This window comes from Knufia obscura, assembly GCF_036327395.1.
Source record: "Knufia obscura strain CCFEE 5817 isolate CBS 148926 chromosome Unknown scaffold_8, whole genome shotgun sequence".
NCBI lineage: Eukaryota > Fungi > Ascomycota > Eurotiomycetes > Chaetothyriales > Trichomeriaceae > Knufia > Knufia obscura.
This window is the reverse complement of record NW_027042694.1, coordinates 475,356-500,346: the sequence shown is the minus strand read 5'-3', so window position 1 is coordinate 500,346 and position 24,991 is coordinate 475,356. Positions and strand designations below refer to the sequence as shown.

The 24,991-nt window shown below is 51.6% G+C and overlaps 10 protein-coding genes across 10 annotated transcripts; 6 read left to right on the top strand and 4 right to left on the bottom strand.

The window, feature by feature from the left end:
- Nucleotides 1-174: 174 nt before the first annotated feature.
- On the top strand, nucleotides 175-2,574 carry PMZ80_007001 (uncharacterized protein; the record flags this gene model as incomplete). The annotated part of the gene is made up of 4 exons (XM_064875409.1): nucleotides 175-210; nucleotides 306-449; nucleotides 501-514; nucleotides 567-2,574. 4 exons carry the CDS (start codon nucleotides 175-177, stop codon nucleotides 2,572-2,574), a joined length of 2,202 nt encoding a protein of 733 aa, XP_064728674.1.
- Nucleotides 2,575-3,499: 925 nt separating this feature from the next.
- Nucleotides 3,500-3,772, bottom strand: PMZ80_007000 (uncharacterized protein; the record flags this gene model as incomplete). The annotated part of the gene is made up of 1 exon (XM_064875408.1): nucleotides 3,500-3,772. One exon carries the CDS (start codon nucleotides 3,770-3,772, stop codon nucleotides 3,500-3,502), a length of 273 nt encoding a protein of 90 aa, XP_064728673.1.
- Nucleotides 3,773-4,233: 461 nt separating this feature from the next.
- ECM39 (alpha-1,6- mannosyltransferase) lies at nucleotides 4,234-6,586 on the top strand (the record flags this gene model as incomplete). Its single annotated transcript, XM_064875407.1, has 2 exons — nucleotides 4,234-4,705; nucleotides 4,752-6,586. 2 exons carry the CDS (start codon nucleotides 4,234-4,236, stop codon nucleotides 6,584-6,586), a joined length of 2,307 nt encoding a protein of 768 aa, XP_064728672.1.
- Nucleotides 6,587-7,017: 431 nt separating this feature from the next.
- On the top strand, nucleotides 7,018-7,794 carry PMZ80_006998 (uncharacterized protein; the record flags this gene model as incomplete). Its single annotated transcript, XM_064875406.1, has 1 exon — nucleotides 7,018-7,794. The coding sequence occupies one exon, from the start codon at nucleotides 7,018-7,020 to the stop codon at nucleotides 7,792-7,794; it is 777 nt and encodes a 258-aa protein (XP_064728671.1).
- A 61-nt stretch (nucleotides 7,795-7,855) lies between these two features.
- On the top strand, nucleotides 7,856-9,049 carry PMZ80_006997 (uncharacterized protein; the record flags this gene model as incomplete). The annotated part of the gene is made up of 1 exon (XM_064875405.1): nucleotides 7,856-9,049. One exon carries the CDS (start codon nucleotides 7,856-7,858, stop codon nucleotides 9,047-9,049), a length of 1,194 nt encoding a protein of 397 aa, XP_064728670.1.
- Nucleotides 9,050-9,483: 434 nt separating this feature from the next.
- Nucleotides 9,484-11,003, top strand: SNX4 (intercellular trafficking and secretion; the record flags this gene model as incomplete). Its single annotated transcript, XM_064875404.1, has 2 exons — nucleotides 9,484-9,768; nucleotides 9,819-11,003. 2 exons carry the CDS (start codon nucleotides 9,484-9,486, stop codon nucleotides 11,001-11,003), a joined length of 1,470 nt encoding a protein of 489 aa, XP_064728669.1.
- Nucleotides 11,004-11,232: 229 nt separating this feature from the next.
- Nucleotides 11,233-13,821, top strand: PMZ80_006995 (uncharacterized protein; the record flags this gene model as incomplete). Its single annotated transcript, XM_064875403.1, has 1 exon — nucleotides 11,233-13,821. One exon carries the CDS (start codon nucleotides 11,233-11,235, stop codon nucleotides 13,819-13,821), a length of 2,589 nt encoding a protein of 862 aa, XP_064728668.1.
- A 1,659-nt stretch (nucleotides 13,822-15,480) lies between these two features.
- PMZ80_006994 (uncharacterized protein) lies at nucleotides 15,481-18,940 on the bottom strand (the record flags this gene model as incomplete). Its single annotated transcript, XM_064875402.1, has 3 exons — nucleotides 15,481-15,530; nucleotides 15,582-15,656; nucleotides 15,706-18,940. The coding sequence occupies 3 exons, from the start codon at nucleotides 18,938-18,940 to the stop codon at nucleotides 15,481-15,483; spliced, it is 3,360 nt and encodes a 1,119-aa protein (XP_064728667.1).
- A 910-nt stretch (nucleotides 18,941-19,850) lies between these two features.
- MYO1_2 (class II myosin) lies at nucleotides 19,851-23,710 on the bottom strand (the record flags this gene model as incomplete). Its single annotated transcript, XM_064875401.1, has 2 exons — nucleotides 19,851-23,657; nucleotides 23,708-23,710. The coding sequence occupies 2 exons, from the start codon at nucleotides 23,708-23,710 to the stop codon at nucleotides 19,851-19,853; spliced, it is 3,810 nt and encodes a 1,269-aa protein (XP_064728666.1).
- A 506-nt stretch (nucleotides 23,711-24,216) lies between these two features.
- Nucleotides 24,217-24,956, bottom strand: PMZ80_006992 (uncharacterized protein; the record flags this gene model as incomplete). Its single annotated transcript, XM_064875400.1, has 3 exons — nucleotides 24,217-24,553; nucleotides 24,605-24,815; nucleotides 24,872-24,956. 3 exons carry the CDS (start codon nucleotides 24,954-24,956, stop codon nucleotides 24,217-24,219), a joined length of 633 nt encoding a protein of 210 aa, XP_064728665.1.
- Between the last annotated feature and the right edge of the window lie 35 nt (nucleotides 24,957-24,991).

Here is a 24,991-nt window from a genome sequence, read left to right as displayed (position 1 = left end):
AGCTTGGAGACCTTGATCGCAAGCAGGGCAAGATATCTCTTGGATCGCGGGCAACTGGTCGGCGAGAAAGGTCAGTCGTCGGGTTCGCCGCCGAGCGAGGGCACGTAAGGAAAGAGGAGGACAAAGGTCGATTATCCGACCGAGTCGGAAAGCTGCAGATGAGGCGCACACACCATGTCTTCCTTCTTTGGAAAACTCAAGAGTAATACGGTACGTGCGACAAACCCAGGCAGCGACAGGTTTGATTCCTGTTACAACTTCACCTTCTGCTCTGTTGATACGTCGGCTAACAAGTCTGCCGACAGGATAGCCGAAATGCAAGCACAACATCGCCGGCAAAGAACAAGCCGGATCCTAATGCTACACAACCCACACCCTTAGAGCGCATGCTCCAAAATGCCGGGCCTCTTCGACACGATGGCAGCGACAAATTCTATGGCATGGAGAATGTAAGTTTTACCACGTCCCTACTCGATTCCTAGACTGACATCGGCCTCTAGTTCGGCAACACATGGTATGATACGGAACAAGCCTTTCCCATGGGGTTGATCGCTGACGTGTACCAGTTATTGCAATTCGATTCTTCAGTCTTTGTATTATTCCGTACCTTTTAGAGAAAACATAATATCATATCCCTCGCGGTCATCGCCCGAAAGCATATCAACAGCCGCAGCATCAGCTCCCCCACGACCAAAGTATCCACCGCCTGGACAGAAACCTCCCGCACCGAAGCCTGGGGTCACTCCACAGTCACAGCAGCAGAAGGCGGAGGACAAGGATTCACCAGAATACAAGAAGAAGCAAGCATTACTGGCCGGTCCAATTCTCAACATGAGCTACGAGAATGCCAATGCCTACCAGATGCCAGACTCATTATACAGTTCCGTCAAGGACATCTTCGAGGCCGTGGTCACTAACGAGAAACGGCACGGTATTGTCAGCCCGAGCAAGCTTGTTGAAGTGCTCAGGAGAGATAATGAGATGTTCAGAGGTCAGCTGCATCAGGACGCCCATGAATTCTTCAATTTGCTGCTCAATACCTTGCTGGACAACATCGATGACAATGAGAGGAAAAAGATCGAGGCCGAAGCTGAAGCGAAGGTGAACGGCACTGAGAAGGATGCGGCTGGAATCACATCAGAACCGGTGACGGAAACGGGCACAGTCTCATTCCCATCCTTGCTTCCCATCGCACAGCCAGGTCCAACAAAGTGGCTGAGAGATATGTTCGAAGGCACTCTGACCTCCGAAACACGGTGTCTTACGTGTGAGAATGTCTCCCAACGAGACGAACCTTTCCTTGACCTGTCAGTCGATCTTGACCAGCACACATCAGTGACTTCATGCTTAAGGAGGTTCTCTGAAGAGGAAATGCTTTGCGAGCGTAACAAATTCCATTGTGACAATTGTGGAGGACTTCAGGAAGCGGAAAAGAGGATGAAGATCAAGAGCCTGCCAAAAGTGCTGACGTTGCATTTGAAGCGATTCAAGTATACAGAAGATTTTGGGCGCTTACAAAAGCTGTTCCACAAGGTGGTTTATCCTTACCATTTGCGACTTTTCAATACGACAGATGATGCCGGAGACCCAGATCGGATATACGAGCTATATGCTGTGGTAGTACATATTGGTGGTGGACCGTTCCACGGCCATTACGTTGCTGTGATTAAAACACAAGATCGAGGTTGGCTGTTATTCGACGATGAAATGGTTGAGCCAGTGGATAAAAGCTACGTTAAGAACTTCTTTGGAGACAAACCCGGCCTGGCAACAGCATACGTTCTCTTTTACCAAGAGACCACGATGGAAGCGGTTCGTGCGGAGCAAAAGCGGGAAAGCAAGAAGCGAAGAGCATCACAAGTCACTATGACCGAAGCGAAGGCCCAGGAATCCGCCGAGCTTCATCAGGTACGCAGCACAAGCCCGGTGTCACCAATCGACAAAGACGAAATGACGAATCTCGACCATGCCGTGACGGCACCTCCCATGACTAATGGCCATGTTGACCCGAAGACACCTCCTTTTGCGCCACAAACGCCGCCCTTGATTCAAGTGCCTCAAAGCAAGAAAGAGAAAGCCAAGACCGAGAAAGAGCAGAAGGCTGCTGCCAAATTGGCAGAGAAGGAGGCCAAGAAACAAAAAGAAAAAGAAGAAAAGGAGAAGCGAGCAGCACTTCATGATAGACTGGGCGAAGCAGCGCGACAAAATGCTGAACAAATGCGTTGGGCAATGGAAGAAAGCAAGAAGGTTGCTAAGGAAGAGGCCGCCCGTAGAGGAGAGGAAGCACCTGTTATGAACGATGAAGCACCCACAAATGGTAGCCCTTCTGCCATGGACAACATCTTCCGGCGCTCGAAGAGTCTACGCTTCGGCTCTATAGGGAAACCAAAAGAGATGAAGAAGCCGGTGCTCGACCAGGAAAACCATAAGATGTTTTCAGCTGATAGTCGAGCTGCGACGGAGCAGGCTATCGACGAGTCGCATGAGAATAACAAGGACGGCAAAGAAAAGGAGAAAGAGAAGAAGAACAGATTCAGCTTACGGAAAAAGTCGTTTGGTTTGCTGTCTTCATGAGAGATGGATGACACTGCAACCACCGCCACTTATCCTCCGAGATCTCTTCGATCCAGGGCGAGCAGGATGTTCGGGTCGTGAGATCACCTCGTGTCAGGTGCATTGAATCGTTCTCAGTCGACCATAACCCGGCTTATGATGGGGTGCTTGTCGATTAGCCGGTGACACCAGAAGGTCAACAGAAGGAGGCATGTACAAATGTACAGGGTGGACATCATCGGTAGGAATCTAGCACAAAAGTTCAGGGTCGAACAGGGCTGTAACCTCGAGCTGGTGCTCTACTGATATGACATAACCAGCAATATGACTACCTTGCATATACCCCTGAATAATAAGACATTCACTAAGATTTCTGCTTGAGTCCGGAACTACACCTGTGGATCTAACGTGCCCGGTTATTGCGCTATGCAACTCTTTTTGCATTCGGCTCCGTGCTGAGATTCATGTTCGTCGGTTCTAGCCGAGCCTTCCGTGTATCAAGCCATTCGGGTTATTATGCTGAAAGCAACATGCATATGTGATGTCTTGCGCGGACTTTTGAAGCTGCCTTCCAAATCCATGCTCTCGTAACATCCTATCCCATCCATCCATTCATCGTGCTCTTCCTCGGCTACGGCCGGACTGGTGTGCATCTTGTCCACATGTGTTGATATGTTCCTCTTTGTGCCTAGTCGCAGCTTTGCACTTGTTGTGCCAATGCAAGCCCTAGAAGAGACGCGTTTCGTCTTGGTCGTTTCATGATCGACTGGCAGGATCTCTGACCAACATGGAACGCGCGACACAACCTGCGCATGACCCAGTGCAATGCCTCTTCCATCCAGGTAGTCCACCGCCAAGGCCACACGCTCTCGCGCCCAAATCACCCAGCACACGCATCTCACAGCCCCTGCATCTAACCGCTCTCGTATCACAGTCTGAAAATCTTCTATCCCAACAAAATCTCATAAAAAATAATCACCACATTCACCACGATTAGCGGCGCCCTTGTAACCATTCGTATCGAGCTGATTAGATTTATGAGTCGTCCTTTCGTGCTATCGTAGTCTTGACGGGAGCCGCCGAAGCCAGGATCACTGTTCATTGCGCTGCGGCCCATGCCTATGCGGGCGAGGAAGCGGTCTTCGCTGAGGATGGCAATTGCGTTGAGGAGGAGGACGGAGATGTAGATTAGTTTGCCGAAGCCGAAGAGGAAGAGCATGGTGAGACGGGGTGTGGAGGAGACTGGGTTCTGGGTCTTGTTGTGTTTGTTCTCGGGCGGGTTGGTTCAATATGGCGTGAGGGTGTGGCTTCTGGACTTTGTGTCTTGTCACTTGGGACGTTTAGGGTCGCTGTATGTCGATCTGATCAGTGAGAAGATCGGACTACGGGTAGGAGATTTCGCGGCTTGAGGTAGTGGCCAGCTGGCACGAGACTGTTGCTTCTCCAGGTCTGGCTGTGCCCCATACCCTGCAATGCGCACGTGGTTCGTGTTGTGGGTTGAAGCCAGATTGACCGTGCCTCTTCGCCGCAGAAGGGCTGTTGTTATTGGTCAGGCCAAAACTCTTACCTTCAGGCACGCATCGTACCTTCTTCTCTTCTCGTGGCTCGACTCTCTTCTAATACTTCGTCGTCGCTGTATCACTATGCTTTGATACGCGCCGGTCGCCATCATCGCACATCATGGCACCAGCTTTATGGCAACTTGCATTCGTCGTCTTTCCTGCCATCGCTATTCTTCATCTACACGTTTCTCCATACACCAAGGTCGAGGAGTCCTTTAACATACAAGCCATCCACGACATACTCGAATATGGTGTGCCGGTTAGCGATGCCGCAAGCAAGTTCAAGACTTATTTCGACCATATGACCTTTCCTGGGGCCGTTCCAAGAACCTTCATTGGCTCTCTTGTGGTATCTGGACTTGCGAAGCCAGAAATATGGCTGGAAAGACTGGCCGGCAAAGCAGCTCAAACACATGCTCGGGCTGTACTCGGAGGCATGAATGCTACAGCTATGGCCATATTTGCCCGGTCCGTCGAGCGTGCTTACGGACCTATTGCAGCTACGTGGTATGTAGTACTTCAAGCTAGCCAATTCCATATATGGTATTATGCTTCACGAACACTACCTAATATGTTTGCCTTCTTCCTGAGTATGGTCATGTTTAGCTCTAAGTTTCCACAATTGACGCGTGCTAGGTACTATATCGCTAGCATATCTCTTGCCCAACCCTACCTCATCCATGGGCCCCGTAAAGAGGACACGCCTTGGCCTGTACCTAATGACGGTTGCCACCGTTATCTTCAGATCTGAGCTGGCACTGCTTCTCGGAGCACACTGCTTATGGCTTTTTCTTAAGCCTCAGACGCTGGACGCTAAGGTGTCACTTATCAGGACGACGTTCATCCCATCCATAGTTCCCGGAGCACTAATCGCCCTTCTGCTGACTGTTACAATCGACTCCTACTTCTGGCGCTCACCAGACCCTCTTTGGCCAGAGTTGTCAGCATTTTTGTCAAACATCTTCCCCAAGGAAGGCAGCGAAGGCGCTTCAGCATGGGGCACACAGCCGTTCTACTGGTATCTTGTTGCGGCAATGCCACGACTACTAATGAACCAAATATTTATGGTTGACTTATTCTTTTTCTTCCCGTCGACATGGCAAGACCTACGAGTCCTTGATAACCTCATCCCCAGCTACGCTTATCTGCTCATCTACTCGATCCTGCCACACAAGGAAACACGGTTCATGTTCCCGATCGTTCCTTCCTTGACACTAGTGGCCGCTCTTACCTGCACACGACTCACCATCAATGCTCACAAAAGTCTGGCGACCAAATTCCTCCTCTACGCAGCTATCGTCAGCACGGTCGTCACAGCTTTCATCAGCCACACCATCCTCCTGCCATTATCAGCGCAGAATTATCCTGGAGCACATGCTTTGGAAGCGCTCCACGAATACTATCCGGGCAGTTGGGAAGGCCGCATCTCCGCTGAGCAGCCCAGAACAAGTCGACCAGAGATACATGTCCACCTTACAAATCTCGCTCTACAGTCCGGCGTCACCCGCTTTCTCGAACAGCCACCTGCTTCTGCACCGGTTCTCGAGGAGACCATTCAGGCTGTCGAAGGATCAACGCCAGATTCGTCTACTGGGAAACGTGACCCTATCATTCTTCCTGGCGATGCAAATCATCCTGCTTTAACTGTTCGTCCCAAAGAACCATCTCCGTCATCCTCACCACTTCCTGATAAGCGGCTCTTTCGTGATCCTCTCTGGATATACGACAAAACCTCCAACGATACAGCCTTGCTCACTCCCGATTTCTGGTCCAACTTCGACTTCGTGGTCGTCGAGGACCCAAGTCTCGCCATTGGTGCATGGGAGATCATCCGCGAAGTCAAAGCTTTGGGCCGGCCAAGAATCTTGAAACCAGAAGGCATTCGATTCCAAAAGTACAGATTAGGGGACTGGTGGAACGTATCCGGCGACTTATGGCATGCTTGGACCACTCCAGACCCCGCTGATATCGAAAGGGGCAGCACGACTGCTTTATTACACGCTATGTACCCGCCCTGGATTGCTACGCCACTGGCAAATCTGCATAACATTGCATACGACATCATTGTGTGTGGCGTGGGTTTGCCACGCAATATCTTCAGCTATTGGTTTGAAGTGCCGCTTGAGACAAAGCTGTATATTCTGCAGCGGACCACGTCTGGTATGGAGCCAAACAAGGCACGGATTGGGTCTTCGGCTGCAACTGTATCTGGGGCGAAGCCAAAATCAGCTATGGTGAAGACAGCAGAAGCAGAAGATCAAGAAGCGCCTGGCCTGCCTCAGGAGGCTTCGACGGATCAGGTTCCTCTTGACTTTGATAGACTGGGTCCATTGGTGGTGAATAAAGATGGCACTTTGTCGAGACTTGACAACTGGGCACAGATGAATGCGCAAGAGCGGAAGAAGACTGTCGAACACTTGAAGAAGAGGAATATGATCAGACTGGAAGGTGTGGAGGCAGTTGCGCAATGATTCGAACTGGGCAGGCGTACACAGACCCGACGCCAAGACTCCATTCTTCCGCCAATCCCTTGCCCTTTCCACCTCGAAGCGCTGCCAATACGAGTTCAAAAAAATCGAAGACCAGCAGGCGCTTGTATGAAAGCAACAGATGGACGCTGCCTTGACGCCCAGGACGCCAGGTACGCCAGACGATCTTTGTCATTGGCTGGTCAATATTCTGCGTCCCTGATTGGCTCCATACCTGTCTGACGCCTAACAGCCCTTGCAGTACCATATTCTTTCCTTCCACGCGCTTTCTATGGCACTGCGCCTTACCTCGATGATGCGGCTTGCTCACTGTTCGGCTCTAGTTTTACAGATGGGCATGGCACTCGACTTTAGCGGCCAGGATCCTCACACCATTGACCGAGCAAGCATTCCAAGTCCGACTATCTTACGCTATGAATGCCACGACTATGCCAGTACAGACTGCTAGGAAGAGGGGCTGGAGTGGCTGCGAGCAAGTCAATGATGAGGAACCGAAGACTGTAGTCCACAAAATAAGAAAAAGAAATCAGGGCCACGAGCGGCTTAGTGATACAGAGTACAGATACGACCAATTAAGCGACCCAGAACCTTACATCAGGGTCTTGCAACTCCTTCCAGCAGAGAACGAGGATGACGACCTGCATTGCACGTTGCATGCAATGTGCCTCTCGCATTCACCAGAGGACAAATATGCATATGAAGCCCTATCATATGCCTGGGGTGACTCGCAGGAAAGGCGCACGGTTTACCTCGATGGTTGTCTACTCTACATCACAGTCAATCTGGATGCCGCCTTGCGGCACTTGAGGTATACTTCACGGAACCGAAGGCTTTGGGTTGATGCACTGTGTATCAACCAGTCTGATGACCGAGAGAAGAGTCTTCAGGTCGCAGTTATGCGACACATATATGCCAAGGCATACCGTGTCCTCGTCTGGCTCGGCGCTGGAGACGGAGACACTGACGCGGCTATGGATCTTTTCGCGTCGGTAGTCGAAGAACCGGGGCATGGTCACGGGCCCGAGGAAACTCATACGTCCCGTACTGCCAGGCGTGTTCAAGCTTATCGGAAGCACATGGTGGACCCGAATATGGGCTTTTCAGGAGGTTGTGGTGGCATCAAGCAGCCCGCTGGTGGTGTGTGGCCGTCGGCAAATCTCTCTGCAGGACCTGGATCTCAAGCTACTTAGATGGAAGCTGATGTTCGAGAACGTGCCGGAGGAGATCTGTCGTATTGAGCAATCTGTCATTATGGGCTACCAGGATTTCCACGATATCCCAACAGCTTATTCCCTTCATCAAGTGGGCGCAGAAAGAACTAAGCAAGTGAGTCTGCTTACGGCACTCCGTGCTCCTTGTCACAGGTACGCGACAGATCCTCGAGATAAGGTGTACGCCGTGCTTGGGCTGGTGTCCGACCGCAGCATAGACACTGTCATACCCGACTATACGCAACCCGTTCGAGCCATCTATCAGACAGCGACCTTCAACATCATAAATGCTGAGAGTAACCTCGATATCCTCCAACGCGCTATTACAAAGTCTAGGCGCAGTGGTCTTCCATCCTGGTGTCTTGACTTCTCGACGGGCGAATGGGGTGAGCTAGAAGAGAGAAATCTTTTCTATCTATTTTCCCACGCTTCACAGTTCCGAGCGGACCGAGCTATGGAAATAGGGCTTCCAAGCCACGATATGTCTCTGGGAGCACTTACGGTGACAGGGGTGATATTTGGGACGGTGGCAACCGCTCAACTGACATCCACCAAAATGACCCGTCTTCAACGGAATCGAGCTCGGGAGAGACGCGATAGCAGCGCCGTGTTACTCGCTAGCGAAGCATTAAGCAGCCTCCGATCGGATGTGGCAGATTTTGCGGAGGACGTCGAACTTGCTCTCGTTGCTAGACTTGGCGAAGCAGAGAGTTATGATTTGCTTGCTACTGGGGAGATTTGGCGGACAGTCAGTGCTGGTCGCTCGCTCGACCCGTCCGTGGATGGCCAAACGTCTCTGCAAGGTGAGGTTATGGACGAGAAGACATATGCTGACGGGCACTGGCTTGTAGAAAAGTACATTTTCGGTGCGTGGAAAGATAATAACACCACAGACTTATCATTTGAGTCACCATGGCAGGTCCTGATACCAGAGCTGAAAGTGCCCGGGCTCGAAGCATGGGCGTTACGTCGGATGTTGGATATGACACTTTATCTGAACAAGGCGGCCTTCTTCACGACAAGCAACGGATATATTGGCACGGGCGATCGTGCGATAGAGCCAGAGGACCTTGTTTGTATACTCTTTGGGAGCAAGCTGCCTGTTATATTACGGCCACATAGAGGCAGTTACCGTCTGGTTTCCTTCGCCTACGTCTCTGGGATCATGCAAGGAGAGTTTCTGGAGGACCAGGCTCGTGTCGAACGTGAAAGGGAGACGTTCCGGATTATCTAGTACACAGATAGGCACCATACTGAAGCAGTGCATAGCGCCTTCCTCGGGCAAGGAGAATCGGCTCTAGGTGAAGGCTTTCTGTCGTATCATGCGCTGCACATACTACTGATCAAGGGGGAGTTCTAGACGTAGAAGTTTTGATGCCTTGTTCAGGCAGAAAGTTGTACTTGCTTGGTATGACGGAAGCTCAAGTTGCAGTGCGCAACGCCGGCGCAATCCCACCTGCCTTTCAGCTCAACCACTCAGACGACTCACCTCTTCAGTTACAGTTCTTCCAACGCCTCTCTCACCCATCTGAAGTATTCTGTTGCGCACACGGTGCTACTCGAAGCTCCCGCTCGACATTCTCCAGCAACCAACAGCTGAAGTAGACTGAATCTGACGAGCGGTCGAAGGCAGCAGGCCCAGGCCCAACACATAGGACATTGAGCAGGATGGAGGAGGAGGCGGGTTTTGATAGTGTCCAATGGGACAGGGAACATACACCAACATCTCCTGGAGACCCTAGTTTCGAGGAGAGCTCGTTACCACATCGAAGCGTAAGCGACAGACGGACGAGCACAGCAAGCAGCAGCGAACCACAAGCTGGCGATAATGCAGACGCAATAGATCTGGCTGGCATAGGCCCGGCTGGTACACTCGAATGCACCGTCGACTCGCCTATGAAGGAGAACGACGGCACGAAGGACGCCTACGTCTCGTACAAGATCACTACTCATGTATGTACCAGTCTGGTATGGTGCTGGGCAGTAGAGCTAACCGTCTGCAGTCAGATTTCTCGTCCTTCATGAAATCAGATTTCACCGTACGGCGGCGCTTTACAGATTTCGTCTTCCTCCGCAATGCTCTCTACAAGGAATACCAAGCAGCTGCGGTCCCGCCGTTACCGGAGAAGAACAACATGGCTTACGTCCGAGGCGACAGGTTCAGCAACGAGTTCACACACAGAAGAGCATGGTCGTTACACAGGTTCATCAAGAGAATAACACAGCACCCGATATTACGCAGAAACCCTCTTTTCCTCCTCTTCCTTGAGACACAAGACTGGAACCAGCAGATGAAGAATCGGCCAGCAAGAAGTAGTACGGCCAGCGATACCAGTCCTGCGACGGGAATGGCACCACCGCAAGGTTTCTTCGATAATGTCGCGGACACTATGCTCAATGCCTTCTCGAAAGTGCACAAGCCGGACCGCAGATTCATAGAGGTCATGGAGAGGCTCAACAAGTTGGATGAAGATTTGAATCATGTGGAGAAAATAGTCGCGCGGGTGGTAAGGAGAGAGAGCGACCTAGAACAAGACTATGGAGAACTAGCGACAAACATGCGCAAGCTCACTCCTCTCGAGCCAGCTATAGAACCCCAAGTTCTCACCTTTGCTAGCTGCGTGGAAGAGTCAGCGAGGGGCTGGAAAGGCCTGAAAGATCACACAGACCAGAATTACCTCGGGAGTCTGAGAGACATGGACGCCTACATCAACTCCGTCAAAGCCCTCCTCCGCACACGCGAACAGAAACAGCTCGACTTTGAGGGTCTCACAGATTACCTCCAAAAAGCATCACAAGAGCGCGACACCCTAGCCACACAAGCCCAATACGGCACATCCAGCTCGCTAAACCCGGCCACATTCATCCGAAACAAAGTAGAAGATATGCGCGGCGTAGACCACGAACAGGCCCGACGCGACCGTGCACGCAAGCTAGAGATCAGGATTGAAGAGCTGAATCGGGAAGTCGACATTGCTAAGAGCACGAGCGAGATGTTCGATCAGCAGGTTATGAAGGAGGTGGATGATTTCGAGAGGATTAAGGGGCTGGAGTTCCGAGACAGTCTGGGCGCGCTGGCGGCGCAGAATATGGAGTTTTATCGGGGGGTTATCGATACTTGGGAGAGGTTTTTGGGGGACGTTGATGGGGGGAATGAGACTTTGAAGGGGAAGGGTGGGGTGTCGTGAGGATGCTAATGGGTGACTGGTGTGTGAGTGTGCCATGTGCGTGCTGATGGTATGGCTGTGATAGCATTATTTGTGCATGAATCAACGGGGCTGGAAGTTGGAAGAGGCGTTCTTGTCTCGGGTAGACAGATCGCAGCCAGGCAAGCTGCATGTGCTGTCGCTGCGCAATTATGTATAGACGTGGCATCACTTTCAACACGAAAGGGGCAGATAGCTGCTTCGAACAAACATGCCTACACCCAATTACTCGACATGTGAGACTTGCCCGGGCAGAAAGCACGCTGACCCTCCAACGTGGTACGACTGCAAGTGTTGGCTCAAAGACATCAAGAACATTCCTCGTGACACTGGCAGTCGTAACAACGCGTCAGACAATGCCAAGACTGTTTACTCGGCTTCGGCTCAGATGAAGCCGAGCCGCGTTCTTCCAGAGGGTGTGGGTAAGAAGGTGCACTTCGGGTCAGGTACTGCTGTTGGCGCATCTCAAGGTGCTAGCGAGCACGTGCAGTTTTCAGAATTCGGGACAGAGCAGTCTCGAGTGCAAATATCGAAGTTGGTACCATATCCTACTACATTGCGAACGCAGGGAGAATCTACACGACCTCGAAATCAGGAACAGCGGACACAGCGCATTCCCCAAGCACCGAGTGTTAATCGAGTCAAAGAACGAGCTGATCAGAACACACTTGACGCACAACCACCAAGTCCAAGACAGAGTTCTTGTAGCAGAGAGAAGCACGTTGAACGTGTGGAAGGACAGAAGCAGAACAAAGGGACTGTAGGCAGAGACTCACAACTCAGAAGTGTCAGCAAGTCAAAACCTGGAGTAACGAGGGAGGTCAAACCAATTAGGTACAGACGACAACAACAGGTGTCTGCTAGAGACGACGGCCCATTACCAGGCGTGAGCCGAAGATCCTACGAAACAAGTGCGCAACACACGACAGGGGCCATTAGTGGTTGTGAAAGCGACAAGCAAGATCAGCCTGGTGAAAGTAGAGCGTCTGCAAAGGCAGAAAGCCAGGATACAACAGGCCAGGAACCGGGTGAAGTTGCGAAGCAACGGTATTACAGGCGCGGTAACGGAAGTCCACAACTTGCAAATCCATCCCTCTCTGTCGCGCCTTTGCAGCTACGCAGATCGCCAGGAACAGCTGCTGAGCCAGACGAGTTAAGCAGATACACTTCACGCGAAAGATCGGCTCGACGGAACGCGATCTACGACTCTCGCCTTGATCAGCCTGTCACACAGAAAGAGAAGGAGCCCAGAGCGGCAAAAAAGGTTCTACAGACCATAAACAAAACACCTTGCAGCATGGCAGGGGTCAAGAAATATGCTGGTCTGCCAGATCTCGACTTGGGAACAGAGATCTACGAATCGACAGTACCTGACCTCACCGAAGCAAGCACATTACCCACCGACTCGACAGATGAATCTGACAGTGATAATCCAAACTTCGATAAACATGGTCTCAACCGCGACGCTGCGAGAGCACATTTTGAGCCTGCTGTAATCGATGCGAGGAACGCAAACTTCTCAGATACAATCGACGGTGGTAGAAGAGATTACAGAGCACGAAGTAGGCGGAGACGGAGAAGGGCTGATCTTGTTGATGGCCAGTCAGCCGAGGACTACGAAGATGACGACGAGCCAGAGACCACATATCAGCGATTACTGCGGCTGCAGCGTGAGACTGCCGAACTCCAAGCTGAGATCGAGCGAATCGAGAATCGAGATAAAGACGGAGATGACGAAAGTGATTACGAGAAAGCACAGGAAGGTCAAGATGATATACTGAAAGGCGCCAGAAGACTCGGCAAAGCTCTAGAAGGCATAGCACATTCCACCAAAAGGAGAAAAGGTCCCAGCCTAGAACAACAATTCATGCGAGGCCTTCAGGAAGAACCAGACGAAACCAGAGCCAAAACTCAGCCTGTACAACAAGAAGATCTACCAGAGTCCTCCATTTCTGCCATAGCAGACTTCAGCGACCGTCTCACAGCCCTCGAAACAGCCCTCGGCGTCTCCTCACTATCACCGTCCACAACAGCCACACCATCAGTTCTACCAACGCTCGACACCCTAACAACCCAAATCGAAACTCTTTCATCTACCCTCTCACCTCGTCCCGAACCCTCCTCAACCACTGATCCTCGTTCCCTAACCAACCCCACCACAAGCACAGTCCACCTCGACCCCCTAGCCTCCAAAATCCGCCATCTAATTTCCGAATCAAAACGCCTCGAAGACTCCCGCCGCGCAGCCACAAAATCCTTCGAAGAACTTCTCGAGACGCGCGATCGTCACGCCCATCTCCTCCACTCTCACGCTCACAGCGCCGTCCACGCAGGCACTGAAGCACGACTAACCCGCAACCTAAGCAGTCAGGACGTGAACAGACGACCCGCCTCAGGTGCAGGCCAGAACGAGGCCTCAACCGGCATGACACGAAAAGAAGACATGCAGCAGCAATTCACGTCTCTGTTTCTGGATGACCAAGCGAGTAGGATAACGGCGTTGTATAACCTCCTGCCGACATTACAGTCCCTGCAACCGCTTCTACCCGTCGTTCTCGAGCGGCTAAGGGCCCTAAGCGTGATTCATGCTGGCGCGGCGGAGGTCAAGGGTGAACTCGATGAGTTTGAGAACAGACTTAGTAGTCAAGAGAAGGATATCAGGAAGTGGAGGGAGGCGGTGGAAGGTGCGGAGAAGGCTATGAAGGAGGGACGGGATGTCATGAAGGAGAATGTGGGCACTGTTGGGGAGGCGGTGCGTGGATTAGAGAAGAGGATGAGGGACTTGGGGATTAGGAAGTAGTGTCTGAAAGTCCATGCTCAACAGATCATATACATGAAAGGAGGATGAATCGCTCACGGCGTTCGACTATGTTACCCACAAGGATAACCTTTCCTAGCATGCCTGCACCTTTCTGCGTGTTGACCACCCACTATCTTTCCTTGACAGGTCCCCTTGCACATTCTAAGCTCCGGCGGCTGTCTAAGCGCAAGACTGTGACTGACTAGGGAACTCACAATGCTCTCGAAAACTCAAGAACGAGAGCACGTAACTATTTGCCACCGCACGGCAGTATGAACGAGATGGTACGATAGTCACTTTTCCCGCAACTGCTACTCCCAATCAAAGTGCGTGCCACGTAACTCTTCAAAGCAAGCTCAAATGTCGTCCAGAAAGCGAAGGCACGACCGATCAATCTATATAGCACACAGATAGGCGCGACCAAAAATGTGCTCAGAAAGAGAGCAGGCGCGATTAAGTCTTCGGTCTTGTAAGGAAGCCGCGACCGTCGTGTAGCACTCTGGAGGAAGGCGCGAGCGATGTCTCTCGATCGTAAGGCAACTACGACTAATGCAGGTACCTCTCGAGGAAGGCACGGCTGAAATATCATTCTTATTCGGAAGGCACAATCGACGTGGAGGAAGCCGCAACCCTAGATGAAGCAGGCACGACCAACGAAGTCTTTCGCAGGCAGGCATGCACAACCACGATTACCGAAGGTGCGACTGATACCACTTCTTCACGAGGAAAGCACGGTGGCGGCAAGTATCTGGGCGGAAAGAACGACCAGCCGTTTCTTGAGAGGGAAGGCGCGACCCAGCGCTGTTGTTATCAAGGGCAGGGAAGGAACGATCGCGAGTTGGAAGATGGAAGGCGCTAGTCGGGTCTTGAGCTAGGGTCGGTGCGACTGAGTGTTGGCTGTCTACGGTGGTAGGTACGACTGTGACGGTGGAAGGTGCGATCCTAAGAGAGGAAGGCACGTCTAGGGGCAGAGAGAAGGTGCGGCCAAGGCGAGGGAAGGTGCGGCCGAGAGGCAGGAAGGCGCGACCGAGGTGAGGGAAGGTGCGACTGATTGATGATGGAAGGTACGACTGACGGAGCCGTCTGAGCGGAAGGAAGGACCGACACGTTATGCTGAAGGGGCAAGCGCAGTCGTTAGGCGAAGCCAAGAGCCACCGCAAAGGAGGAAGGCATGACTATAGAGAAGGAAGGTGCGATTGCGCAAGTGGAAGGTGCGACTGTAGAGAAGGAAAGTAGGAGTGTAGAGAAGGAAGGTGCGAGTCAGAAGTAAGGAAGGTGCTACTGCTACAGTTGTCTCAGATGGAAGGCACGACCGTGAAGCGAGGAAAGAACAACGGACATGAATAGTGTGCAGGGAAGGCACGACCTATGGGGCATAGTGAGTTGAGCGTGCATAGACATTGGAAGGAAGCCACTGGACTATAGTAGCTGGTGGAATCCTAAGGTCAGATGTGATATCCTTGATGTGACGCTACTAACGGATGAGACTGCATCTCATGCTCAGGCAGCGGACATATGCCAGAGCCCTGTGGTAGCGCCCTTCAGTAAATTGAACCCCATCCATTATGCAAGAACGCCGGTCATGCTTCTTTGATACTTCTCGCATAAGCTTCTCAGGCTCAATGTATCTAGAAACCATACGTGTTGACTGTGTCCATTCTAGACGTGGAATTGGCTCTTCGCCTTCGTCTCGATCGCGCCTTTCAATGCTGTAGAACTCGTTAGTTGCGTTGTGCCATATATGATCGTGGAATCCTTACCATCACAAGTCTTCTTCGCATCCCCAAACAACATCTTCGTTCCAGGCATGTAGAACATCGGATTTGGTACGTCAGCTGGATCGTTCATTAGTTTCGTGTTTTCCAAGCTCTGGTGATCACTCACCATAACCACTACTCATCCCCCTCTTCATAACTATAGTCTGCTTACTCTTCCAAGCATGCAGAACCGGCATACCCGCAATCGGACTCCCAGGCTCAAGCGCAATAGGATTAACAGTATCGTTCGCACCGATGACAAGCGTAAGATCAGTCTCTGGGAAATCATCGTTGATCTCGTCCATTTCAAGCACAATGTCGTATGGTACAGTTGCTTCAGCTAGCAGCACATTACATTGACCAGGCATGCGTCCTGCAACAGGGTGGATTGCGAAGCGGACGTTGACACCACGAGCTCGGAGGAGAGCTGTGATCTCGGAAATGGCGTATTGTGCTTTGGCCACCGCCATCCCGTATCCGACTACGATGATGACGTTCTCGGCATTGGTGAGCGATTCGGCCGTGTCATCGACTGTGATCTCGGAGACGGTCTTGCCTTCCGTGACGGCTGCGTTGCTAGTTGCTGCTGGTGCTGAGATACCGCCGAAAAGCACGTTGGTCAGGGAGCGGTTCATGGCGACGCACATGATGTAAGATAGGATTGAGCCTGATACGCCGATGAGAGAGCCGACGGTTGTGAGAAGTGGGTTGTTGAGCATGAGACCCTCGGCTAGGAGGGCGAAGCCAGAGTAGGCGTTTAGCACGGTGATGACGACGGGCATGTCGGCGCCACCGATGGCTGCAGTGGTAGTGTAGCCCTTGATGAATGAGAGAGCGGTACTAGCTGTAAGACATGTTGCAGCAACAACTGGTGCAGCAGGTGCCATAGTCACGAAAGCACCCATTGTTGCAGCATTTGCAGTGAGCAAACCAACATTGAGCGCATGACGGCCAGGAAGCTGGAGTGGACGGGAAGACATCTTGCCCGCTAGCTTCATAAAGGCTACAACTGATCCGGTGAAGGTGATGCCACCGATGACGACGCCGAGGTAGCCTGTAACCATGTGCAGCATAGAGACGTTGGCGATATGCGCTAAAACACTGCCAATACTGGTGAGGACAGCTGCGAGGCCGACAACAGAGTGCAATGCAGCGACTGTCTGTGGCAGTTCGGTAGGTGTAATCCTTCTGCCGATGAGGGCGCCAGCAATGCCACCAAGACCGGCGAGACCAGCGAATTGCGCAAGTACTGCAGGTGGAAAGCCGACAGCCAGAAGTGATGCTAGAACTCCAGAGCCGACACCAAGCATACCTAGTTGATTCCCCTGACGAGCAGTGTTCATCGCAGACAGGCCAGATATAGAGCTTATGCAAAGCACACTGCTGACGAGATAGCCAGCTTGCACCAGACCTGCCGCGCCCGTCGCAGCGGCAGCAATGTAGCCGCCACCGAAAAGAACGCCGGGAACTGCGTACAGCCATGGATACTCAGGTGGATCCGTAGGGCGCTTGAACATATCCAACATCCGTTTCGTGATCACAAAACCACCACCAATATTCAGAAATGCCATCAGCACGGAAGCTGCGCCCAACATCTGCGGTATTGTCTCGGGGAGGAAGCCACCACCCATGATGAAAAGACCTCCAACACCGACCATACCGGAAATAGCATTGGTCACGCTCATTAGTGGCGAGTGAAGAGCCGGAGCAACCCCCCATACGACTCGATAGCCGATCAATCCTGCCAATCCAGTCGTGAAAATGTTAGTCATGAACAAAGGCGACGTGAACTTGCCCAGAGCCAACATGCCGCCCATGCCAGCTGTAACAGTAGTGACCTCCCTAACAGTTCTTTGCCATGGTGTTAGAGCAACCACTTCCTCGACCTTTTCTGCCTTAGGCTGTGGCGGAGGCGTCGGTGGAGGAGGAGCTCGAGGCGCAGGAGACAGGATCTCTCCTTGTTGTGTCACGATAGCACCGCGAACAACTTCGTCTTCTAGGTCGATCAACAACTTGCCAGATTCCTTTGACATAGAGAGGAGAAACTTTGTGATGTTGTTTGAGTACAATGTCGACGATTGTGTTGGCAGTCGTGACGGAAAATCTGTGTAGCCAAGGATTGTTACACCTTCATGGACAGTTGCCTTGCCAGGTACGGTAACCTCACAATTGCCTCCTGAATCAGCTGCCAGGTCGACGATGACTGAGCCAGGTCGCATAGCTTCGACGTGCTCCTTCAATATAAGCCGAGGCGCGGGCTTTCCAGGTATCATAGCAGTAGTGATGATAATATCGACGTCTTTAGCTTGCTCCATAAATAGTTTCATCTCAGCTTCGATGAACTCTTTCGACATCTCCTTGCCATAACCGCCTGCACCAGAGCCATCCTCTTGCATTGAGACCTCGATGAACTCAGCCCCTAGTGACTGAACCTGTTCTCGAGCAACTGATCGAGTATCAAAACCTCGGACAATCGCGCCCATTCGCTTTGCTGTGGTGATGGCAGATAGACCCGCAACACCAGCACCAATGACCAATACTTTCGAAGGGGGAATCTTGCCCGCCGCAGTCGTCTGACCAGTCATGAAGCGACCAAAGTGGTTTGATGCTTCAAGGACGGCCTTGTAGCCAGCAGAATTGGCCATAGAGCTTAGAGCATCGAAGACCTGGGCTCTAGAGATACGGGGTATCATGTCCATAGCAAAGGATGTAGCTCCCTTGGCAGCAATGGCATCAACAAGAGCTTTGTTTTGTGTTGGTTGTAGCATAGAGATCACAATTGTGCCTTTCTGCAAAGCGTCGACTTCACTGTTGGGGCTGTCTGTTCGTGGTGCCCGGACTTTGAGGATGATATTGCTGTCTGACCATATTTGACTTTGCTTGACTATGGTGGCACCAGCAAGTTCATACATAATGTTGGAGAAGTTTGCTTGCTCACCGGCACCTTCTTCGACAAGCACCCTACCGAAGCCTTTTTTGCGTAACAGTGCGACATTCTGAGGTGTGATAGCGACACGTCGTTCAGCAGGGAAAGTCTCCTTGGGAATGCCAACAGTGAGTTGTTCGTATGGAACCTCCTCAGGCAGTGCTGATATTGATCGCTGCGACGAAAGCGTCCACGGCGTGGACAGCCTTGTCAGACCGAGAGGTCTTGGTTGGTATGTGACTGACTGACATGATATGGGTCGGATGTCCTTGTTCGCATTTGTGTGTAGTGCCCTACTGCCGAGTAATGCAGAGACCGGCTGCCATGTCCTGCTCTTCTTCGGCAGGCGAGACCGCAGCGAATATGCTGACAACCCGGGACAGCCATGAAAACAAGGACAGTTCCAGCCAGTCGCCAGCGAGACGCGTGAAGCCATGATGACGCTGAGCTATTCCTGTTCACCGCATGGAGTGCGCAGCGGGGTTCCGTATGTGAGACTCAACCTCATTCGCCGAATGCCTACGGCAGGTAACCAGTTCCTATCATCTGCCTGAACTTTGTCGCGAGATCGATAGGTCGAGGTAAGGATTGGTCGGGATCGGAGTGTTTCCGGTAGAGATCTCAACCTGCGAAAAGGTGTCAAAATTGTAGGCTAGGATGCAAGACACAAGTGTGGGAAGCAGGATAACGAGAAAGCTATCCTTCTCGGTGTCTACCACAGCTTGCGCGATATGTTGGCCGTGGACTCGAGCCGCGGTAGAATTGGTAGGCGGCACGTTTCATCGCGTGGTAGGCGCGTGGGGTTAAGAGCTTGGAGAGTGTCTCGAAGCCTTCCATCGAAGCTGACTCGGGGCATTGAATGGCTATGTTCGGCGGCATGTGCTCTTGTCGCTCGACTTGATGTTACCTTGAGCTCAAGCGTGACAGGCTTAGGAGGATAGCAAACGTGTTTCACCCCACTCCTGCCTGCGCTGGTGCCGGATAATTAGCCAATAATGCGGGGTTGACAAGCGTGCACACCCCGTGGGGAATCCAGGAGTTCGCAACGCCGAAGATGCACTCAGTATCATGAGCAGACGTTAGGTCGTATAAAGAATAACAGAAATCATCAGTCCTTGGTGTCATAGAGACATGTCTTCAATGGTATTTGCTATATGGAAACGACTTATAGACTCTTCCACAATCGGTCTCTCATCCTCCTCTCACCAAACCATACGCCATTGGCACTTCGAAACGAGCCTTAGCCTGCACTGCGCCTGCTGACCACTGCAAGTTTTAACAAAAATTCGTGTCAGATCAAAATATCAAACATGCAACGCTTAGCACAAATTCTCACAGTCCTTTTCCTACCAATCATCATCTTCGTCATCTCGTCTGTTGCTCATAGCACTCTGCCTCGCTCGTAGCGCCTCTGCAAGTCCTCCCGCAAGACTACCGCCACCGATACTATTAGGTGTGGCACGTCCACTATCAGTACCACTCCCGGTCCCTAGGCTGACAGCACTATCCCTTGCGGGAGGCGCCAATGCGGGCTTCCGACCAGCTGGTACAGGTCGCTTAGTTGGTGGCACTGGCGGTGTAGCCCTGCCTTTCGATACGCCATCTGCTGCGTGGCCGTTGACTGCCACAGCAGGGGCAGGTCTTGGTGGTGCAACAGGCGGTGGTGGTGGTGGCGCCCGTGTCTGCTCGATTTCTTCCACGTAAGCAGATGGTGTCCATCCTTGTGCACCCGTCTTCGTGTTCTTGCAGAGCCACCAGCCATTGTTTTCCTTCTGTGACAGTTCTAATATGTCTCCAGCTTTTATGGTGAGTTGATTAGCAGCTGGTGATTCGAAATCGTATTTGACCTTGACCTGGGGTTTGTCTGACACTGCTGGCGGAGCCGAGGGAGGCGGCGGCGGCGGTGGGGGTGCTTTGATCGATGCAGCTGATTCGTTCCGAGCATGACCGTTTGTTTGTGGAAGGCCTGGGATTGGTCGAGCCACGGGAGTTGTGGCAGCTTGATTGAACGTGGCCGCTTGATTGAATGTCGCCGCAGCAGGTGCGGGCGCGGGCACGGGCCGTGATGCTGTTGGTGCTGGTGCCGCGGCTGGGGTAGGCCTTGGAGCAGGCTTCGGTCGTGAAGTCATCTTCGACGGTTGTCCACCTGGGCCACCAGGCCGAAGTAGCTTGCCGGTCGTAATCGGCCTCACGACAGCTTTACCCTTTGGTGTTGGTCTTGAAACGGAGTTTGGAGATTCACCGGGACCAACATGGATCGTGCCCGATTTGTACAAGTCGTCTCTTGGAACGGCAGGATCTTTGACAACTTTGACCGTGGCCAGTTTTCCGGGCTTCTTGTTGTATTGGAGCTGGTCGCCGAGCTGCAAGTTCATGCCTCCTGGTGACACTGTCTTGAATTGAAGGAAGAACTCTGTCTTGAAAACACAATTGATTAGTGGATCAGGCTCTTGTGGTGATCCAACACCAAGCGCAAACCAGTCATCCCGCAATGTCGACACTGATATGAACTTGACAGATCCATTGGGAATCGTTCTTTCCGCTGATATCTGCAACGAGTTGTTGATGACTTGCTGTGCCACAATGTAGATGGCTTTGGGAGTCAGAATGAGTATTCGTGACATGGGCTTGGATGATCGACCAAACTTGGAAACTAACAGCTCGCATCGCGCCGAGAAGATACATCGTTCTTGACTGCTGAGATGGATCGCATCGCGGATGACTTGACCAGCACCACGAGGCATGTTGACACCAAGGTAGTCGCCGAAGAATCGTCTTGAACCGAGCAAACTGTACCTTCGCCTTTCCTTACGTCCCTGCAGTATTCTATGACCCTGGTCTCTGAACTCTATTTCCTTGATGCCAATTTTCGATTTGCGCCAGCACCTTTGTATTCTCGTTGCTGCTTCAGCACGGTATCTCAAATAGTTGCGCCAAGCCCGCTGGATTCGTATGGCCATGTTGTGCCAGTACCGGTCTCGCATCGTCTCAAGCCCGAACAGAGTCTCGGGAGATTTCACGAATGCTTTCGTCGTACCAATCTGATATTCTTCTTTGGGGATGCTGGTGTCCTCGAAGACGATCCTGACGGCTTGTTCCACTGGCCCAGTATATGTGTACTCGCCAGCGTAAGAAAGACGAGGTGAAAGCAGAGCAAACCGTTCCACGAATTTGTCAAAGGCTTGCCGGTACGCGAACCCTGCTCGTCGGATGCGAACGTTCTCCTGAAGACCAAGATATTTGGTCTGATGCATCACGTTTTCGTTGTTGAATTCCTTGGGAGATTTGTTCTCATTGGGCTTGATGGTTCGGATGTACGACGGCTGTGCTTGCATCAGAGTCTCCACCAGTTCATTTGCAGATAGCTTGATCTTGTCGCCCGCGGTCGGAGGTCTTCGCTTGTCGTCCTGGTTAACTCTTTCTGGGAATAGCTCGTGTACAAACGTGTTGGAGCTTTCATCGATAAGGTTCAGCAGGTCTTTCGCCAACTGGTCTTTGTTCTTGTCGGTCATGCCCTGCACCTTGTAGCTCACATCGCCAGCATAATGCTTAATGATGAACTGTCCTTGACGGTTCTCGAAATTGGCATTGTTTGACAAGAAGTTCAGCCTGCCCACGAAGGTTTGGTCAGCCGCACCAGAGTCCGCATGCGCTGTAGCACACGCATCGTTCAAAGCAGCAAACACGCCCGGCGGTCGCTTGTCTTCTATCAATGAGCACACAACCTTGTTGTCAAAATACTTGATCGGTGTCCACTGAATCTGTTCTCGGGCATATTCTTCTTGCTCAGCTTTAAGCGTGAGCTGGATAAAAATCTGTTGCAGCTTCTCGTTGACGTAATTTATGCAAAGTTGCTCGAAGGAGTTGTTCTCGAAGATCTCGAAACCATAGATATCGAGGATACCAATCGTGTTCTCGACTTTCGCTCGTGTCTGCAAGGACTTGTTTGTCCTAGCCACAATCCAGTCAAAGAGATTGAAGTATAGTGCTTTTGCTAGAGCATCTCGTACAGCGGTCGCTTGGACCATGTTCAATGGAGATTCGTATACTGATCCTCTTCTTCCACCTCCTCGGGCGGTCTCAACAATCCTAATGGTTAACGACTTGTTGACATGTGCTGAGTCCACCTCAAGAAGATATGCGACAAAATCGACCACAGATTGATCTGCTATGTCGACACCACCTTGATCGTTTTCTCGGAAGGTGACATTGCCAAGCCACAAAATCGCAGCCAGGATTCTGAAGATGTTGTCCTGCTCTGGCTTTGCAAGCCCTATGATTTTCATGGCTTCTACCGTCTCTTGGAAGTCTGCAGTATCGTCAATACCTTGCACATCGTAGCACTTGGACCGGCTGGTGTAGACGTATGACTGTGGCTGTTGCACTCCGAACATCTCGCGGTACTCGGCCGATGCAGCTTTTGTGAACTGATAGAACACGTGGAAGTTCCTTTCGTTTGTGATCTGTCCAACCACTCTAGACTTCTCTAGCAGATAGTTTGTGATCTTGGCCCCAACTGGTTCACCTTGCTGGTTAAACTCGAGCTCGAGGTATTTTCCGAATCTTGAGGAATTGTTGTTTCTTAGGGTTTTCGCGTTGCCGAAGGACTCAAGGAGAGGATTCGTGGCGAGGACCATATCCTTCGTCCGCTGTATGGAGGAATCGCTGCCACCAGATACACTAGCAATATACTGCATCAGCCGTTTGGCGGCTTCCGTTTTTCCGGCTCCTGACTCTCCAGAGATGATCACACATTGGTTCTCGTGGTATGCTTTCATGTTGTAGTAGGAGGCTTCGGCAACTGCGAAAACATGTGGAGGTACTTCGAGACGGTTGCGTCCTCTATATGAGTCCAGCACAGCATCGGTGTAGATGCCCAAGTCGCGGAACGGGTTGACGGACACCAGCACATGGCCAATGTATGTGTATATTTCTCCATGCTCAAATCTCTTCTTTAAGTTGTCGTTTATGGCTTCGTTGGAGACTTTGCTCAGCAAGGTGAGATCTGATACACCGACTTCCTTCTTCTTGGTGATTTCAAAGGCGGCTTTCTTGATCTGTGGCCCGCCATCTTCAGCGTCCTTCCTTGCGCCTCCAAAGAGAGAGGCTTTCCCAGGGCGAGCGGCCTTGCCCTCACGTCTTTTTGTTTGGCCCTATCCCATGTCAGCAGTTGTTTGCGCCGGATCCGCGGGTACGAGCTCACCATCGCCTATCGTTCTGCTATGAACATATGTGCGGGAAGCAAAGAATAACTCGAGGGTAACAATGAAAAGCGCACTGCAAGTGTGAGAAATAAGCCGCGCAATCACAATTCAATTTCAGGCAGCAAAAATGATCTGATTGTAGTATCGAACGAACGTGGTACCGTAACACGGGAAGGCTATGACGACCGTCTGGGGTCCGACAATGAGCGGCACTCAGCGGCGCTCGGAGGTTTATTTCAGGCACGACCATTCTTCAAGTTGTGGCGAGTGCTTGAGGCTGTGAAGAGAACGACACGCAACATACAAAAAGTCTAACATCATCATGCACACTTACTGGTCAAAATAAGGTATCTTTTGCAGCATGATACTTCGTACTTCACCAATAATGATTGGTACAAGACCATCGATGGCACTATAAGATACAACTATAACATGGTTTGTTCTTCACCACTGCTGATGACTGACTCCTTTTTCGCTGCTGCGACTCCCAGGTTCATCCGTTGAGATTTCAAGCAATCCACTCATCATCCCAGAACTCACACACAGCTCTAGCAACCTGTGAGCCAAGATAAGTCTCAAGCTGGCGACGTCCTTCTTGCATTCTCGTCGCCATCTCTAGACCCTCAAGTGATCCGCAGATCTGCTGAATAGTGTCGACTTGTGGAGCGGTAAGTAGTTGTCGCGGAGCTGTGGTAGTGGCCCATGGCATAATTGTTGCTGGCTGTACTGGAGAGCAAGGGACGCCGATGGTCGGCGAAGCAGAGGCGAAAGACTTGATCGTCGGTAATAGTTGGTTGACAAATGCTACGGGCAGGACTGTGACGAGATACCGCTTTTCGAGCAGACTGTTAGCATATTAGCACCCTTCCAATATGGCGTGGTATAGACATCTTGACCGAAGCTGTAGCTCCTGAAGAGCTCTCGACAGGTTTCGACTTGACAGACCTAGCAGTATGATAACTCGTGGGTCATCTTGCGTCTGCTGCAGCCAGCTTTCCAGTCGCGCAAATTGTGACTGTAGCGCTTGGTCAACAAGAAGCAGAATGTTCGTCGGTCGATCAGTGCCAGCAGTCGGGATAGAGATATCGAAGTCGTTACTGGCTACTTCTGGCCGAGGCGTGAGATATATGTCATTTCTTGGTTGGTCCTCCAGTCTAGCTTACCTTTCAGCTGGATATCATTGTCTTTACCCAGGTGCTTTGCGAAGTCTGGCCAGAACTGCTGCTGGCGTACCCTTGACGAGAACATCACAATAATGCTTGTCATGTCATAGCTGCATGGGT